The sequence below is a fragment of the Protopterus annectens genome, chromosome 12.part0 (genome assembly GCF_019279795.1).
Source record: "Protopterus annectens isolate FY-2018-M chromosome 12.part0, PAN1.0, whole genome shotgun sequence".
In the NCBI taxonomy this organism is placed as follows: domain Eukaryota; kingdom Metazoa; phylum Chordata; order Ceratodontiformes; family Protopteridae; genus Protopterus; species Protopterus annectens.
Window position 1 is genome coordinate 1185220797 of NC_056746.1, and position 16693 is coordinate 1185237489.

Sequence of the window (16693 nt, forward strand, 5' to 3'; positions counted from 1 at the left end):
ACATCAGTGGCTAGTATCATCGGCATGGAGAGAATAACAAGCAAAGCACTCAAGGGAGCCATTTTTCTTCAGAGAAACTAAAAGAAGAACAAGTAAATAAAGCAATTAATTTCATGACACATAGTCTGTGAAGGAATAATGTATCACTATCTAGTTACAATAACATAAATTAACACTGACACTGTACACAATTGTGAAGGGATTATCCAATACCATAAACAAAACAGGACTGGTAAAGTTTAGTACTACGTATGCATGAACACAATGCTGTAAGGAAGCAGCCCATTATTAACTACAAACTAAAAATGTCAGGTGCATGTTATTGTATCCAACAGGGTCAATACATCCTATGTCAGATATGCATCAGTGCACATAAAAGCCAGCCTTTCTCTGCAGTTCTTGTAATCTTTGCCATGGCTGGATTTAAACTTTCATGCACCGCTGTTCATAGCTGTAGTGAAGGAAAATCCAGCCAGTAGTGAGGCCACCTTGCACCGTTATACTAACTGGATAAATAAATATATACTGTAGCAGTCATCTGCATTTTAACACTATCAGCAGTTATCCAAATGATACTGCTATGTCATGGCAAGAAGAAAAAAAAAACTTTGCAACCTTGGCAATTAGGCAACAGTTAGGTCTCCTACATGCACACAGCTACAACACAAAGGTTATGTATTTTGCTGTTACACAGCCTTAATCGCTGCAGAGATAACAACTAATTTATATATTACACTACAGTCATACTGTATTAAGTGTACTTTACCACAAAGAGCACAACAATATTCCTCATATGCCATGCTAGTTTTAGAGGTACATAACAACATGGGACAAGTCATCATGCATACACTGTGCTACAGGGACATTATATAAAGTACACATTACTACATTCCATAGTGCAAAGATACTTTCAAAGTTTCATAGTTTAGGTGTTCTTGTGTTCAGGCCTTATAGTCCAACTTGGAATACAGACTCCCGTGTAGTATTAAGAGAATACCAACTGACATTCCACAAATCTGTTTTTCTTTTGGAGATGGTAATGAAGTTGCAAGACCTAATTTTAAACTAAGATATATATACATTACTTAGAATATACTCTGCTGCTTGTAGTCCATATAACATTCTATGCAAATGTTCAGCTTGCCTAAACCTTGGTTCTACTGTCTGTAACTACCTATCAAACCATCCCTTGAGGTCAAATGATAAAAAACTCATTACTATTCACAAACCTCAAAAATTCTCTGGACTCAAGCGTGTACTCTTTTTCTGTAGCCAAATCATGGAATTCAATCCCTCTGTCTATCAGCTCTATAAACAACCCTCACACATTCAAATGTTTCTGCCTGCTATATGGCTTTGTTCCTGTCCAGCTGGATAGCTGTCATCATCCCTATCCTTACTATTCAACTACTATGATGCCCTAGTCTCTCACCCCTTTTCCCTGTGGATACTTTATTGTAGGTTTATAGGTGTATGCTAGACTAACTACCACTAGGACCTTTATAAGCCTAGCTATGCAACCCAAATTGAGCCCACAAGTTATTATGCCTTAGAGGTTATTTTAAGGGGTGTATGTTAGCTAGGGCATGATTTAATGACTACCTCTGTCCATTAGAGACATAGCTGTCGAACCAGGGGTGACTTTCCAATTTCCCATTTACTGATCCAGGTTGCGCTTGAATAGGGTTAAGGAAGGGTACTGCTTTGCATGGATGGGAAGCCTATTACAGAGAAAGGAGATTCTCTGAGATACATGCCAGTCCCTCCAACATGTTCTGTTTAACTCACAGGCTAAGTTTAAATCCTTAGACCTACTAATTCTGGTGCAGTTCATTTTGCAGATATGGAAAAGGTCCAGCAGAGTGGTATCCAAGATGCCTTGTATGCCAGTCATAAATCACCTCTCAGCAGTCTGTAGAAAACAGAGTATAGAGACAGGGCTCTGAGGTAATCTACATAGGGTATTTTGTTTACAACCTGTATTCTATTTTGTGAGGAACCTCTGTAGATGTTCCAAGTGTTGCATGTGCCTGGTCAGGTACATACAGAAAGGTGTATTGTACTCAATGTATTACACTCAGTGATGGGTCTGATGATGGCTGAGTACAGTGGCACAATGACTACCCTGGACCTAGATGCCATGCTCTTACTTATAAGTTGAGTGATATAGAATGATTTTCTTACAACCTTAGACACATGCTGGTCAAAAGCCAAGTTACTATCTACATGATTCCCCACATCCCTGACTATTGTGTCAACATTTAGGGGTGTTTTATCAATGAGGTAGTTTCCCAGGGTATTCGTCTTCTTAAAAAGCACTCTTATGCATTTATTGGTATTGAGTTTTAAGCTGTGACTTTGGCACCAGTCACTTGCCTGTCTTAGATCTTCCTTTAAGATGTTAGTATCTTGGGAGTTTCTATGATTGCTCCTACCTTGCAGTCATCTGCAAACCCGGTAAGAGATTGACCTTGATTTCCAAAAAATAGATGCCAAAGTGGAGTGAACCCAGAACAGAGCCGTGGCAGATGCCACTGATGATCAGCCCCTTTGTGGCGGTGGTCTCTCCAATCCTAACTTCCTGGGTCCTGTGTGTGAGCTAGCAGGCTATCCAGTGAATTACACAAGGGGAATATGCCTAGTTCCGTGAGTTTGTTTGCAATTGTATCAAGTATCTTGGCTAGGTCAAGGTAGGCAGTATGCACCATTTTGCCCTCATCCATTACCTTGGTGATCTTCTCAAAGAAGTTCACCAGGTTCTGCAGGCATGACATGCCTTTAACAAAAATCAAACTGGATTGGGTCCAGTGTCTGAAGGCTTCCTATGTTATTGTTAATCATTTCCATGATAATTCTTCCCATGGCTTTGCATATGAGACTAGTCAAACTAATGGGTCTATAGTTCCCGGGATCAGTTGATGGCCTGGCTTTGGGGAGAGTGATAGTCATTGCACTTTTCCATTTGCATAGCATGAAGCCTGTAAGGTGGCTATGGTTAAACAGTGACACCAGTGACCCTGATAGGTCATATTTCAGGTTGTTTAGGAGGCATTCTAGGATATTATCAGGGCCCATCAAAAATTATTCTTGGCTAACAGAGTGCTTCTAAGAACTGCTCCCTACTGTTAGTTGGTGGGATTGTGTTAGATCGTACTTCCTGTGGGTGACTGGGAGTAAGAGATGATAAAGTCACAGCTGAATTTGTCAGCCAGGAGATTTGCTATATCTCTTGGTTCTGTGAACTTGGTTCCATTTGCCAACAGTTCTACCTTTGATGTTTCAGACATAGCCAAATAAGGTTGCCTTTGGCCTGGGACACTATCCTTACCTCAAAATTTGCTCTGTTGTCTATTCAATTTGATGAGAGAGTTTTGATTTTTTTTTTTGGTGTTAACACTTCCTAATTTTAGCTAAACTTTTTTCTTTTGTTGTACAGCCTGTTTAAGTTTGGATTCCACCAGAGTGGCTTGTTTTTTCAGTTAGTTTTTGGCTTACTTCTGGTAGGCACAGCAGCCTCTGTAGAGTTATTAACATGGCTGCACATTACTTTTAAGAATAATTCCACATAGGCTGCTGTGTTATCTGGGTTTGCTGGAGCTTAAAACTGACTGCTATTTTCTGCTTGTTCAGCCTAATGAATGGATTGTCAGTATGTCGTACAATGGAGTCCCCTAATACTAGAGTCCTGGGTAGTGTACTGGCTTGCCTTATAGGTTTGGTAGTTGAGGCTCCACTGGATGTGGCTGGATGTGAAGTATTAGGTGTTCTTTTTTTTTCAGTGTTTTTGGATTTGCAAAATCAACAAATAAAGCAAAAATAAAACACTAGCACTCAAAATCAGTTAACTGAAGTGCAAAATAATAAAACAAATCTCTTTTCTGACAAGGATGTACAAGTATTAATTCAAGACCCTCTCAGAGTGTGGTAAGGGCACCAGGCAGATGGGAGCTCTGGGAAAATGAGCAGGAGACAATATGTAAAAGACGTTTATTCAAAAGCAATATTGGTTTGTTGGGTGGGTACTCAGTATTATGGATCTATGGAAAACAATGAATGGGAGGTGTACTTAAATAGCTTGCAAACAGACAAAAGAAAGAGGTAAAGGAGGCACTTCGGAAGTCAGATTACCATAAGGAATGAAGGTTAGAGGCACAGCATTTTAAAACCAAAACATGAAAAGGATGTCAGGGTTGGGAAAATTTTAAGATGCAAAAAAAAATAATGAAATAAAGCCAATACCAGAACTCTAGTCCTATGACTCTGAGTTACAGGTCAACAACTCCAGGTAGGTTAGAATTTCAGAAACTTTAGTATAATGTCTCAGTGGGGGTGCAGCAGACACAAAGAACAGGCCAACAAAAAGGCACTGGAATGCAACTTTAAGCAGGTAAATGATAAGCAGAATATAAGATTCTAGCAGCAAAACTGGAATATAAACAACTGTAAAAGCACTGAAACACAAATCATGCAGCAGAATATACAATACTTTCACTACTATAATTTTACCATTGTCTAAGGCACCAGACTATGCAGAAATTTAATAGTAACACTTTTTATAACTAAATGCGTCTCAAATCTGGAAGTAGTTCACAGTTCTACCACAAATGCAGATGAAGATTACAAGACTAAGGCCCCAAAAAGGATATAAAATACAAACTGCTAACTTTTACAAGTAATTCTACTTATGGAGTTAGTTAGAAGTGCAGTATAATATATAAACACAATGTTCCCACAACTGCAAATGAATCTACAAGACTAAGGTCCCAGAACAAACAAAATGCAAACAGATAGCTGTTTGGCTAAAATAGGGAAAAAAGCAGAAATGTATACAAAAGTATCACCACAAATGTCACTACAAGTGCAATTAAAGCTAAGTGTTCCTCCAGGCGTTTTTGCAGTTAATGCCTATTGATGCGTCTAGGAGTCAAATATTGCTTGTCCATATTTGCATTAATAATTCCAAAACCATAGCATGGTTATCAGAAGATTTCATCTTAAAGCATACATGATGGCAAACAAAACTGTATTGATATTTGACCTGTGTCTAATGCAGCAAAGAAATCATCATCATCAACCCCCTTTTTTTCTCATTTTTTCTACATGGGGTCAGGGTATCGTGTTAACTGTCGCCAACTCTCTCGATTCAATGTCACACTCCTGCCTTCTTCAACACTCATGTCTGACTGTCGCAGAGCTTCTTTCACACAATTCATCTATCTCTTTTCTGGACATCCTCACTTCCTCTTACCTTCTTCCTGTCTGTCCCATATCTTCTTCAGAAGACTGTCTTCTACTTTTCTGTACATGTGTTCAAACCACCGTAATCTGTTTCTTTGATCTTTTCTGAAATTGGAGCTACTTTGGCTTTTGCTCTTATATTCTCATTTCTTCATCTGTCCCACAGTGTGCATCCTACCATCCTTCTCAGGCACTTCATTTCCATCACCTCTAGCTTTTTCAACTGTTCTGCCTTTACTGCCCAGGTTTCTGTACAATACAGTAGTACTGGTCGCACCACTTTCTTGTATACCTTACTTTTCAGCTTCTTTGGCATTCTTCTGTCATAGAGTACACCTGACACTCTATGCTAGTTAGCTGTAGCCCCTCTGATTCTAGCTTTGACCTCTTCATTCAGACTTCCCTTCTCCTCAACCACCCCTCCCAGATACTTGAAGCTGTTTACCTGTTCCACTATCTTCCCTTCTATCTCTATTCTCAACTTCTTCGGATTTCCCCAGTTTGCTGTCATTACCACTGACTTATCTGTGCTTAGTTTCATCCCATGTGCCTTCAGTTTTACATTCCATTCTCCTATCCTTTGTTGAAGTTCTAGCTCATTGTCTGCCTGTAATGCCACATCGTCTGCATATAACAACTTTGTTGATCTGTCCCCCTATGACCTGTTTGCTAATGTAGTCCATCACCAGTATGAACAGCAGTGGGTTCAGAGCTAAACCCTGGTGTACACCCACTTCCACTGAAAAACCCTCTGTGAGGCCGAAAAGGCAGCAAAGAAATATTGAATATTATTTGTATACTGTTTATTTGTATTGTAATAATGTTCATATTTCTCTAAACAACTCATTTAGATAACACAGACAAAACTGCATAGCCTCATATGAAAGCTCACAGCTGTATGAAGAAAATCATGCTGACAATATGTGTCTTACTTGAATAGTTACTGAGATATCATATGCTGCTTATACATTACAAAATTAATATTCACTGCCTTTATTTTGGCTTATAAAATCAAGTTTAAAGCATCAAACTGAATGAATGCCACCAATATATAGATGAATTTATCCTGAATAATTTGCCATTTACAGTTTTCTAGTAACACTAATGCTTCCAGAGAAATTAATATTTGTTTGAACTACATAATACTGCGGTCTCCCCATACTAAGGAACGGAACCCATCCTCTCCCTGTGCAACAGTCCCTCAAGGGAATATATCAAATAAGAGAAAGTATGTGTTTTAAAACCACTGTCTGCAGACATAATAGTGTGTAATACTGTAGGTTTGCAAATTTACTCTCACTAGCCAGGACAGCCAGCAGCTAATACCAACCGGTTCCCAAACCTAGCCTCCTTTCCCCTCTTTTAACCTATGTTAATAACTTATATACTTCCCTACTAGTTTAGTTGTAGTCCCACTATACCCTTCTATTATTTTATTCTCTTCATTGCCTATCCACTCTGCATACTATTCCTACTACCTAGGTTTTTATCACCTACCTCTCCCCACCTAAACGTACCTTAGCAATCAGCTCTACTGATTGTTCTCCTAGGGTTCACTCCTTCTGTGGCTCTACCCGCTCCATTCGCCCTGCGGGCTCACTCCGCTCCCCTACCCTACCCCCAAATCTCACCCACCCCCAACAGTCCTACATTTATACACCCCTTACCACACACCCCCTTACACCACCACCAATCACAAACTCCTTCCTCTTCAAGAGCTAATACTCACTTCCGGCCAGTCACCACCTTACTATTCTATCTGTAGTTATCCCTGTATATCAACCTCAACTGAATTTAATCTACAATGCCTCCTTTAACTGCCTTAACATACCACAAACCTTTATTTTTATTCTCACTACTAACTTTTCTAACTATACCTTATCTACTTACTTTCTATGAACACCATAAATATCTCAGATCTCACAACCTATATAAGAAACCTCTATACCAACAATTCTCCTTCCCCATAGTACCTGTAACACCTCTTGTCCACCAAAGTATTCATCAGCCAAGTTTCATAGACTTACTCACATTACTTATTATAGCCCAAAAGCCAGGAGATCCCAGAACCTAATTTGTAAACTTTTACAACTCACCCTGAGAATACTGGACCACTCCCTTTTAGATGGTGACATACACCCAAACCGTGTTTCAACCTCTAGCTCAACTACAAAGCCTGATACAACAACTCCTACTAACTCATACCTGACTACTAGGCCCCCCAACTCTCTTCTAATAGCTCATCTTAATATTCGTAGCATAACTAATAAAGTTGCTCACCTGCATGCCCTTATAAATGTACATTCATTTGACTTCCTCTGTCTCACTGAAACATGGCTCAAGCCATCAATACAAGACAGTGTAGATACTCCCCCTGGCTATGATATCCTGAGACTTGACTGTAATGCTAAGAAGGGTGGAGGAGTAGCTATACTATATAAAAATGGATTACAAGTTACCTTACTAGACCGCAAACCTCCACTATCTAGTAATGCAGAGATTCTTATGTCCAAGATTCAACTCAATAAATGTAAATCCATATATATCATCTGTATCTACATTCCCCCAGGCAATAATACTAACACATTAGAAGCTATCCTTAGTTGGTTCTCAACCAAGTACCCGCAAGAAACCATAATATTGGGTGACTTTAATATAAACTGGAATTCCTGTTCATCTGAGCAGCCTTCTACTCATATTAACCTATATGGTTTTACTCAAACCATCACATCCCCTATCAGAACCAATAAACTCAATAACAAAGAAAGCACCCTAGACTGGATTCTCACTAATATTCACCAACAAACTTATAAAACAGATACCCTCCCTGAAGATATAAGCGACCACTCACTCACCTATTTAATCAGATATAACACTGAAACTCCCAACTCAACCATTTATAGGACAATAAGGGTTAACAAAAACTTTAACCCTGATAGCTTCTAAACAGAACTTAGTGCCTGTGACTGGTCATTCCTCAAACACCTCCCATTAGATGATGCAGTCAAATACTTTAATTCAAAATTCTTAGCAATTCTTGACTGTCATGCCCCAACACGCAAAATTAGAACCAGGACTAAACCAGCCCCTTGGCTCACCATGACTACCAAACAAACAATCCTCCTAAGAAATAAACTATGGGCCAGCTGGCAGTCAACAAAAAGCCCTTCAGAACAATTATTGTTCAGACAGCTAAGAAATGAAGCAAAAAAGCCATATTGTCTGACAAAAGAAACTACTACTGCCAGCTTCAACAAACCCACCAAAATAATTCTCAAAAATTCTGGTTAGGCATTAATAACCTCCTACACCCAGGCTGCTCAGGCACTCCTACTCCCTTAGGCTCTGATCACAACAATCCCATTCAAATAGCCAACTTTTTAACACTTTTTTCACAGAAACCATTTAATCCCTAGCCAACCAACTATCTCCTAACTCCACATCCTCTACGCCTGCCATCTCCTATAGCCCCCCCTCTATTTCATTTTCAACCAGTTCCCACATCCCTTGTCTATAACCTTATTCAGAAACTTAAACCCACCACTCTTTCTGCAGACCTACTACCTGCAGAATATCTGCAAAAAGCAGCAAAAACCATAGCCTACCCCATATCCATCCTCATTAATAGAACTATTTCAGAAGGAACCATCCCATCAATCTGGAAAGTTTCTCACATTATCCCCCTGCATAAAGGTGGTAATTCCAAAGAGTTTTCCAACTACAGGCCCATAGCCATATTATCCCCTTTAGCAAAAGTAATGGAGAAATGCATTCATAAGCAACTTTTAAGCCACCTACTTGAAAATAATTTATTAGCCACCTGCCAACATGGCTTCAGACCATTTCATAGCACCACCTCTGCTCTCTTATCCTTTACTGACTGCATTAACATAAATCGTAATAATGACACTCTATCCTCAGCCTTCTTTATTGATTTGTCAAAAGCCTTTGACATGGTTAACCACCACCTCCTCATAAACACACTTAAAAACCTGTCATTGGATGCTCTTGCTATACAGTGGTACCAATCCTACTTAAATAACAGGCTGTACTATGGGCAAATACCTTATCTTCCCACCTCCCAGTTGCCATAGGTGTCCCTCAAGGCTCAATATTGGGTCCTCTCCTCTTCTCTATCTTCACAAATGACCTCCATTTTGTAATTCCTCAAGCTACCTGTATCCAGTATGCAGACAACTCCAGACTTATATGCTTAGCCACTTCCTCATCAGAACTTCAGTCCCTAACCCAAAACACCATTAGCATAGTTGAAAGTTGGCTTCTACACAGAAGTCTTATCTTGAACCCTAAAAAAACAAAAATGCTACTATTCACCCCCTACCCATAGAGCCTCCCCACTTAACTTTACTGTTACTTCTAGCAATGGAACTATAATATCTCCTGATCTTACTAAAAACTACTTGGGGTACTTATTGATAATAACCTCACCTTTGAGCCTCACATTAATAACACTATAAAAACAGTGAACAAAAAATGAGGTTCCCTCTACAGGATCAAAACCTTTCTGACTCCACTAGCCAATACAACTATAGCCCGTACCCATCTTATCTCCACCCTACTATATGCCTCACCTATCTATACTAAATTATATAAAAGCAACCTGAATAAACTGTCTACCTTCTACAACAATATTGCCAGATTTGCAGCTGGGTCCTCCTATAGGACCCATCATTGTATCAATCTGAATCAACTAGGCTGGTTAGAATTGCCAAATCTAATACTTTTCAACCAACTAACAATAGTCCATAAGATCCTGTATCAACCTACAAATACACCAATACTCAATACCCTAATCAACCCCTATAATAATTTCAAAACCCTACGCTCATCTAACAAATTACTAGTACAAATAGCTAAATCCAATAATTCAGCTGGTGACGCATTGTTCCCTAATACAGTGTGTAAAACCTGGAACAGCCTCCCTAATCACCTAACCTCCCTAGCCTCAGCTAACCTATTTAAAAGCAAACTAAAACCCTACCTTAAATCACACTGGTTATGCCCCTGTGTCAACCCAGACTAACTACCAAGCCCTTCCCTCAACACCCATCTTCTCATGAGTATAATCTTGTGTCTTCTCTATTGATAATAAAGTTAATATGACTATACAGCGGACTAATGTCCTGTACATATTTTGAATGATCTCTATTGATAATAAAGTTAATATGACTATACAGCGGACTGATGTCCTGTACATATTTTGAATGATCTCTATTGATAATAAAGTTAATGTGACTATACAGCGGACTAATGTCCTGTACATATTTTGAATGATCTCTATTGATAATAAAGTTAATATGACTATACAGCAGACTAATGTCCTGTACATATTTTGAATGATCTCTATTGATAATAAAGTTAATGTGACTATACAGCGGACTAATGTCCTGTACATATTTTAAATGATCTCTAATGATAATAAAGTTAATGTGACTATACAGCGGACTAATGTCCTGTACATATTTTGAATGATCTCTATTGATAATAAAGTTAATGTGACTATACAGCGGACTAATGTCCTGTACATATTTTGAATGATTATCCATTGATAATAAAGCTAGTATGACTATACAGCGGACTAATGTCCTGTACATATTTTGAATGATTATCTATTGATAATAAAGTTAATGTGACTATACAGCGGACTAATGTCCGGTACATATTTTGAATGATTATCCATTGATAATAAAGTTAATGTAACTATACAGCGGACTAATGTCCTGTACATATTTTGAATGATCTCTAATGATAATAAAGTTAATATGACTATACAGCGGACTAATGTCCTGTACATATGTTGAATGATCTCTATTGATAATAAAGTTAATGTGACTATACAGGGGACTAATGTCCTGTACATATTTTGAATGATCTCTATTGATAATAAAGTTAATGTGACTATACAGCGGACTAATGTCCTGTACATATGTTGAATGATCTCTATTGATAATAAAGTTAGTATGACTATACAGCGGACTAATGTCCTGTACATATGTTGAATGATTATCCATAGCCATCTTACACTAGGACTTCTGGTGAGACTTTACACAATAAGAGTGTCCTTGTACATACTTCGTATGAACATCCATTGCTGTTCAATACCAGCATTTCTGTGTGACGTTTGTGTGTGTGACTTTATAATTAATAGTGTCTTTGACATATTTTATCAGGAATATCCAAAACTGTTTGCACTCGGATTTTTTCGTATTCAAATGCTAAATCCTATGAAATGTAATGTATGCCTAAGCTTTGTAATGTACCAATGCCTTTGTATATACCATTGTGTTTATAAACATTTTGATGTAAGTGGAGCTTTTCTCCCCGGGCCTCCGCTGAAAATGGACATATATCCAGTTGGACTAGCCCGGTCAACAAATCTAAAATAAATAAATAAATAAATAAAAACTATAAGGTGATAACTTCATTTTTTAAAGGCTTAAGACACACCCAATGGGTGTTAAAGGTACACACTCAAAACACCTGTAGTGGAGGGAAATGAGTTAAGCAGAATTGAAATAAAGGTTTGTTTCTCTTTCTTTGTTAATGAAAAGGCTGTTGCTCACAGTTCAGGGCTTTCCACGTCTCTCCAAGTATATCATAAAAGACCTACTCCAACTCCCACCCTACCTACACACACACTACTATAATCATTCTCATATCTACCCCCTTACTACCATAAAATTTCTTCCCTCTCCCTCTTTTTCCCATGACCTAGAACACACCTATATATCTTACCCCCTGCTCCTTCTCATCTTCCTCACCTTCCTTCCCTTTCACTCCTGCCTCCACCTATTTTCTTCTAATACTCACTCCCCCCATGCCTTTCCTCTCATCTAAGTCCTTTCTCATCTTACTCAAACCCCATCATTCCTTATTGAACCTGCTTTCTTTCCTCCTGACCGCCAGAATAATATCCTTATTGTGTTTTGTAATATTACAAAAATCTATGGAGCTGACATAGCCTTCATCTGGGTAAACCAGCATATTAATGCATACTTGATTAGCACATTACATACATTAACTGCTATCTATTTCTTATACTGAATTTGTATTTGTATTACAATATTTATTGTGAACTTTACTGGAGCTTTTCTCCTCATGCCTTCTCTGAAAATGGGCTTGAATACCCACTACAACTTTCCTGATAAACGAATGTCAGTAAATAAATAAATAAATTAAATTACTGGACACACTGCAACAGCTTACCCAATTTATTGCAGATTTTCTATATTAACTGCACTTCATCAAAATCAAAGTTTATAAATCATGTTGCAAATGTACCTTTAATTTACTAGACTCCATAAAATGGCGCACACCATACTATTGGAGTACTATATTACCTATAAAATGCTAGACAAAATGCAGCAGCATAAACCACAGCATACCTAGCCTATACATTCTATATATGTACAATAGTGGACAGAATATATCAGCTTACACACCAGGTGCAGTATATTAACAGTTCTGAACACAATACAGCAGCTATTGCACTGTTTTGCAGATATTTTGTGTTAAGAACACGCTACTAGGAGCACAGCAGTTCATGCACCATGACTCAACTTTAAACTGGATCTGCGTTTCTTAACACCACAGCTTAAATGGCCTGATTTTTGAAAGACATAACTTCTAACCAGCCATAAACACAGGCAGTATTCAGAACACTTAAATACAAGTCTTTATTACTTTAGATTATTATTTTTTTTTTTCATTTTAGACTACTACATAGAGCACCCGTGTCCGAACATAGCATTATTAACAAAATAAAGACAAAATAAAAAAATATATAATCCTGTATATGCAAGACTCTTTAAACGAAAAACTTGGGGTCATACCTCTCAATCTGTTATAGCAAGAAATCTGGATAAAGCCATAAATAATGGGAGGGGGGGCAAAAGCCCAAAAATAGTGAACATTTTTAAATATTGCTTTTACAAATGTAGAAAGTTGATAGCATGAATTTTCTGAATGTTATGAAGTTTGAAATCCAAATGTATATCAATATTTGCTGACTTCAGTCCTCACTTATTTGCCAAAGACCAGCCAGAAAAACAAAATTTTAGGAGGAAGAGACCAAAAATAAGTGGCAAAAATCTGTACATTCTGCAAAAATCTGGACAGTTGAGAGGTATGCTTGGGGATGGTATAACTGCTACACACAGTAAAACAAACCGATACTAATCGTTAAGAAAAACATGTTTTTAGAACATTATAGTTTCTAAGTCAAGTTCACGACAAAATAAAGTGATACATGTGCTGGTTTCAAATATGCGTGGAGGGTTAGAAAAAAATCAGCAAAAACTAGCTTACTGACCATATTCACTACATTCAGTGGTCAGCTCTGCTGTGAATCTACACCAAAACAGAAAACACTATGTGAATTTAAGTACAACTAACTAGTAACTACATACTACAGCTCTTAAATGTGCTTTGGATATACAAGCCTGCAGACTGCTCCTGTCATTACACATACACACACACCTAGAGAATTGCACTGATGCTCAGTACAGGACACAGCAAGCACACATCATGATTCCAGTAGCTGTTATTCATTCATCATGCATAGCAGGCAGATACTTAGTTTGCAACACCAAACAGAAAGCGACATAATTCAAGAGCCCTCACTGCTATGCTCCCCCCACACCACCACCTACCCCCCCCCCCCCACACACACACACACACACACACACCGACACCATAACTCTCAACCTCTTAAAACAAAAACTCTGGACAAAGCCATAAATAACAGGGGCAAAGCCTCAAAAATAGGTACAATTTTTAAATATTGCTCTTATAAAATGTAAAAGTTGCTAGAATAAAAGGTCTTGTGCTACTCTATATTTTCTGAAAGATATGAAGTCTGAAATTCAAATGCCTGTCATTATTTCATTGAATTTTATCCTCACTGATTTGCCGAAAAAATCCATGAAATCACACATTTTATAAGGAATAGACCAAAATATGAGGTAATAAATCTGGATATTATGCGAAAATCTGGACAGTTGAGAGGTGGGTCCTCCCTCACCTCATGCACTTTAGTTTCCATTTCACAACTAACTGCAATACTTAAGAGAATCACAGGATTCATGTCGACACAGACATAACTGCAGATCATGGTTTAAACAGCTGTTACGTAAACTTCATTCTTTGTATTCAAATAAGCTATGCCTATAACTAGACAGAGCGATACATTTACAGCGTCCACTTACCCAGTCCCTCCGTATCACACTCTGCCGCAGAAGCCTTGCACTTGAAACTCAGTGCTGGATGTGCGGTAATTCCACGTCCCGCTGTAGCGCGCACACACGCGTGGGAATACCCTGCAATGCACAGCTCTGCGCAGCTCTCCTCACTCACACTGTTGTCTCACTGCTGCTTGGTTACCGTCGGTAGTAACAGCTAACCCTTCCAGCAGCAATCTTGGCAGAGAGACCACTAAGAAACCAGCCCCGATGTTTCCTTCTCCTTAAGCTGCTTGCAGAGATGGAGTGAAGGCTGCGTAGCAATGCCTTTTTATTGCTCAGTAGCCTCAGGATAATCGGCTAAGCTCTGCGTGCCTCTCCTGACTGCTATGACTTCTGACCTAGAATAAATCCAAGCTATTTATCAGTGGCTTCCAACTGGGTAGCAGCCTGCAACGTTTCCTTCCGGAGAAATAGCACAACAAGGTTACTGGAGGTCGCTGGCGTTACACAACGCATCTTGAAGTGATGATGCTGGTACCAAAAGCATGGTGGAATGGAAAGCAGTAGGTCTCAATTACCATGGGGAAGAACCAAATAAGGCATCAAAGGCACAGAATGTGAATAAAAACGACGTACCATAGAAACCCAGGTGCTAAGACGCTGCGCAGTGCACATGGATTTGGCGCAAACATCACATTTATTTTGTACCAGTATCAGTGGGATTGAAAACAAATCACTGACCAACACTTGATCTCTCTCTCAGTCCATTTCTCAGCACATGCATTATGTATTTTCCCATCACCAAAATAACTAAAGTGAGAGACTACCTCTCAACTGTTCCTGATTTTCAGGGATGTCCCTTAGTTCGGCTCATGGTTTTGCACTGTCCATCATAAAATCTGCAACATAAATAGGTGGTGGAATATATTCAGCAAATAAGAACCTTCGTTGGGGGTTCGGACTTCGTGCAATTCAGAAAACGTGCGTTAATTCATATCCCCCTTGTCATTTTTTTTTCAAATCGGTGGAACAAATGTTTGAAAACTCTTTTCGATTTGGGCCTCTGGATAGTTTCGGCTTGTGCACAGAGTATGGTGCTGAAAGGTTGAAGGTTATGAAGTCATTTAGATGGTATAAGCCTCATAGGATCATAGAATTAAGATTAGTACTAGGCTAACTGCCCTTGCAAGCAATTTTAAGCCTAGCCAATTACCCCCTGTGAGATTCAAACCCTGTACCTTGTGTTTGTAAGGCAAACACCTTAACCATTATTATTTTTACCATATTTTCTAGGTGCATATATAGGCTTCGGTTACACTTGTAATAAAATCTGGAGCATCACTGATACATCCTAACACAAAAACATACGTTTTGAACAGGTTATTAGACAGCCATGACATTAGCTTCAACTCATCTGTGTAGGAAGAATTCCAACGGAGATCTTTACAGGCTACTTCATTTACAATAACAAAGATGCACGATCTTTCTTCCACCCATACAAAGGTATGCTTTAGGTGAATTGGCAACCATCCAACTAGGCATATGCAACTTATGTAAGTGAGTTTTGCAATGGGCTGATAACCAGAATTACTGGTCTTGTACCCACTGACTCTCCAGCTCCGCACGGATCCTGCATTGGATAGTAGCAAGTAGATGGAGAATCAATGAATAAAATCCAGGATTTAGAGTACTCATTCTGTACCTGGGTTGGTAAGATGTCTCCTGGACATCTTCACTGTTAATAAAGTCAAGAGATGTGTATCAGAGATTAAACATACTTGATATATATTCATGGAGAGAGCTAAGGCATGGTAAAAAAATAATCAGGTATTCACATGTCAGCAAAGGCAGGATTATGCAGAAAGCTTCCCATACAAAAAACATTAAGTTAAAAATAAAAGATGAATGGCTCAGAGGTTATGTGAAAAAAATGCTCATTGAAAGGGTTATGGGTATTTGGTACAGCCTTCCGCAGATGGTAGAGCAGTTAAAATGATACAGTAAAATCAAGATGGCAGTGGATAGATATTAGGCTATGTCAGAGCTGATTAAGTAGAAGTTAAATAAGAGTTAATTTGCCACTAGCAGGTTAACCAATGATATTGGCAACGGGCAGATTAACTGAAACAAGTTTTACAAGGATACTATCACAGTCGTCCTTTCTTACTTGCAGTAAGACAGTTCTGGATGAGGATTTCAAAGGGCTTACCCTCTTCTCTTGTTAGTTCATTCAGGTGTGTTTTTGGTAATGC

The 16693-nt window shown here is 38.6% G+C and overlaps 1 protein-coding gene across 2 annotated transcripts in view; it reads right to left on the bottom strand.

Annotated features, from left to right (window-relative positions):
* Nucleotides 1-15056, bottom strand: part of LOC122817075 (phospholipid transfer protein) — a 257047-nt gene extending 241991 nt beyond the window's left edge. The window contains exons 1-2 of one of the 2 annotated variants that reach the window (XM_044090228.1): nt 14466-15056; nt 1-77 (exon numbers count right to left, since the gene is read on the bottom strand). The exon at nt 1-77 is cut by the window's left edge and continues 47 nt beyond it. In XM_044090228.1, the coding sequence (XP_043946163.1) occupies nt 1-62 (62 nt within the window). In that variant the 5' untranslated portion in view covers nt 63-77; nt 14466-15056. The remainder of the gene's footprint in view (nt 78-14465) is intronic. The other variant, XM_044090227.1, reaches the window with a different exon arrangement.
* Between the last annotated feature and the right edge of the window lie 1637 nt (nt 15057-16693).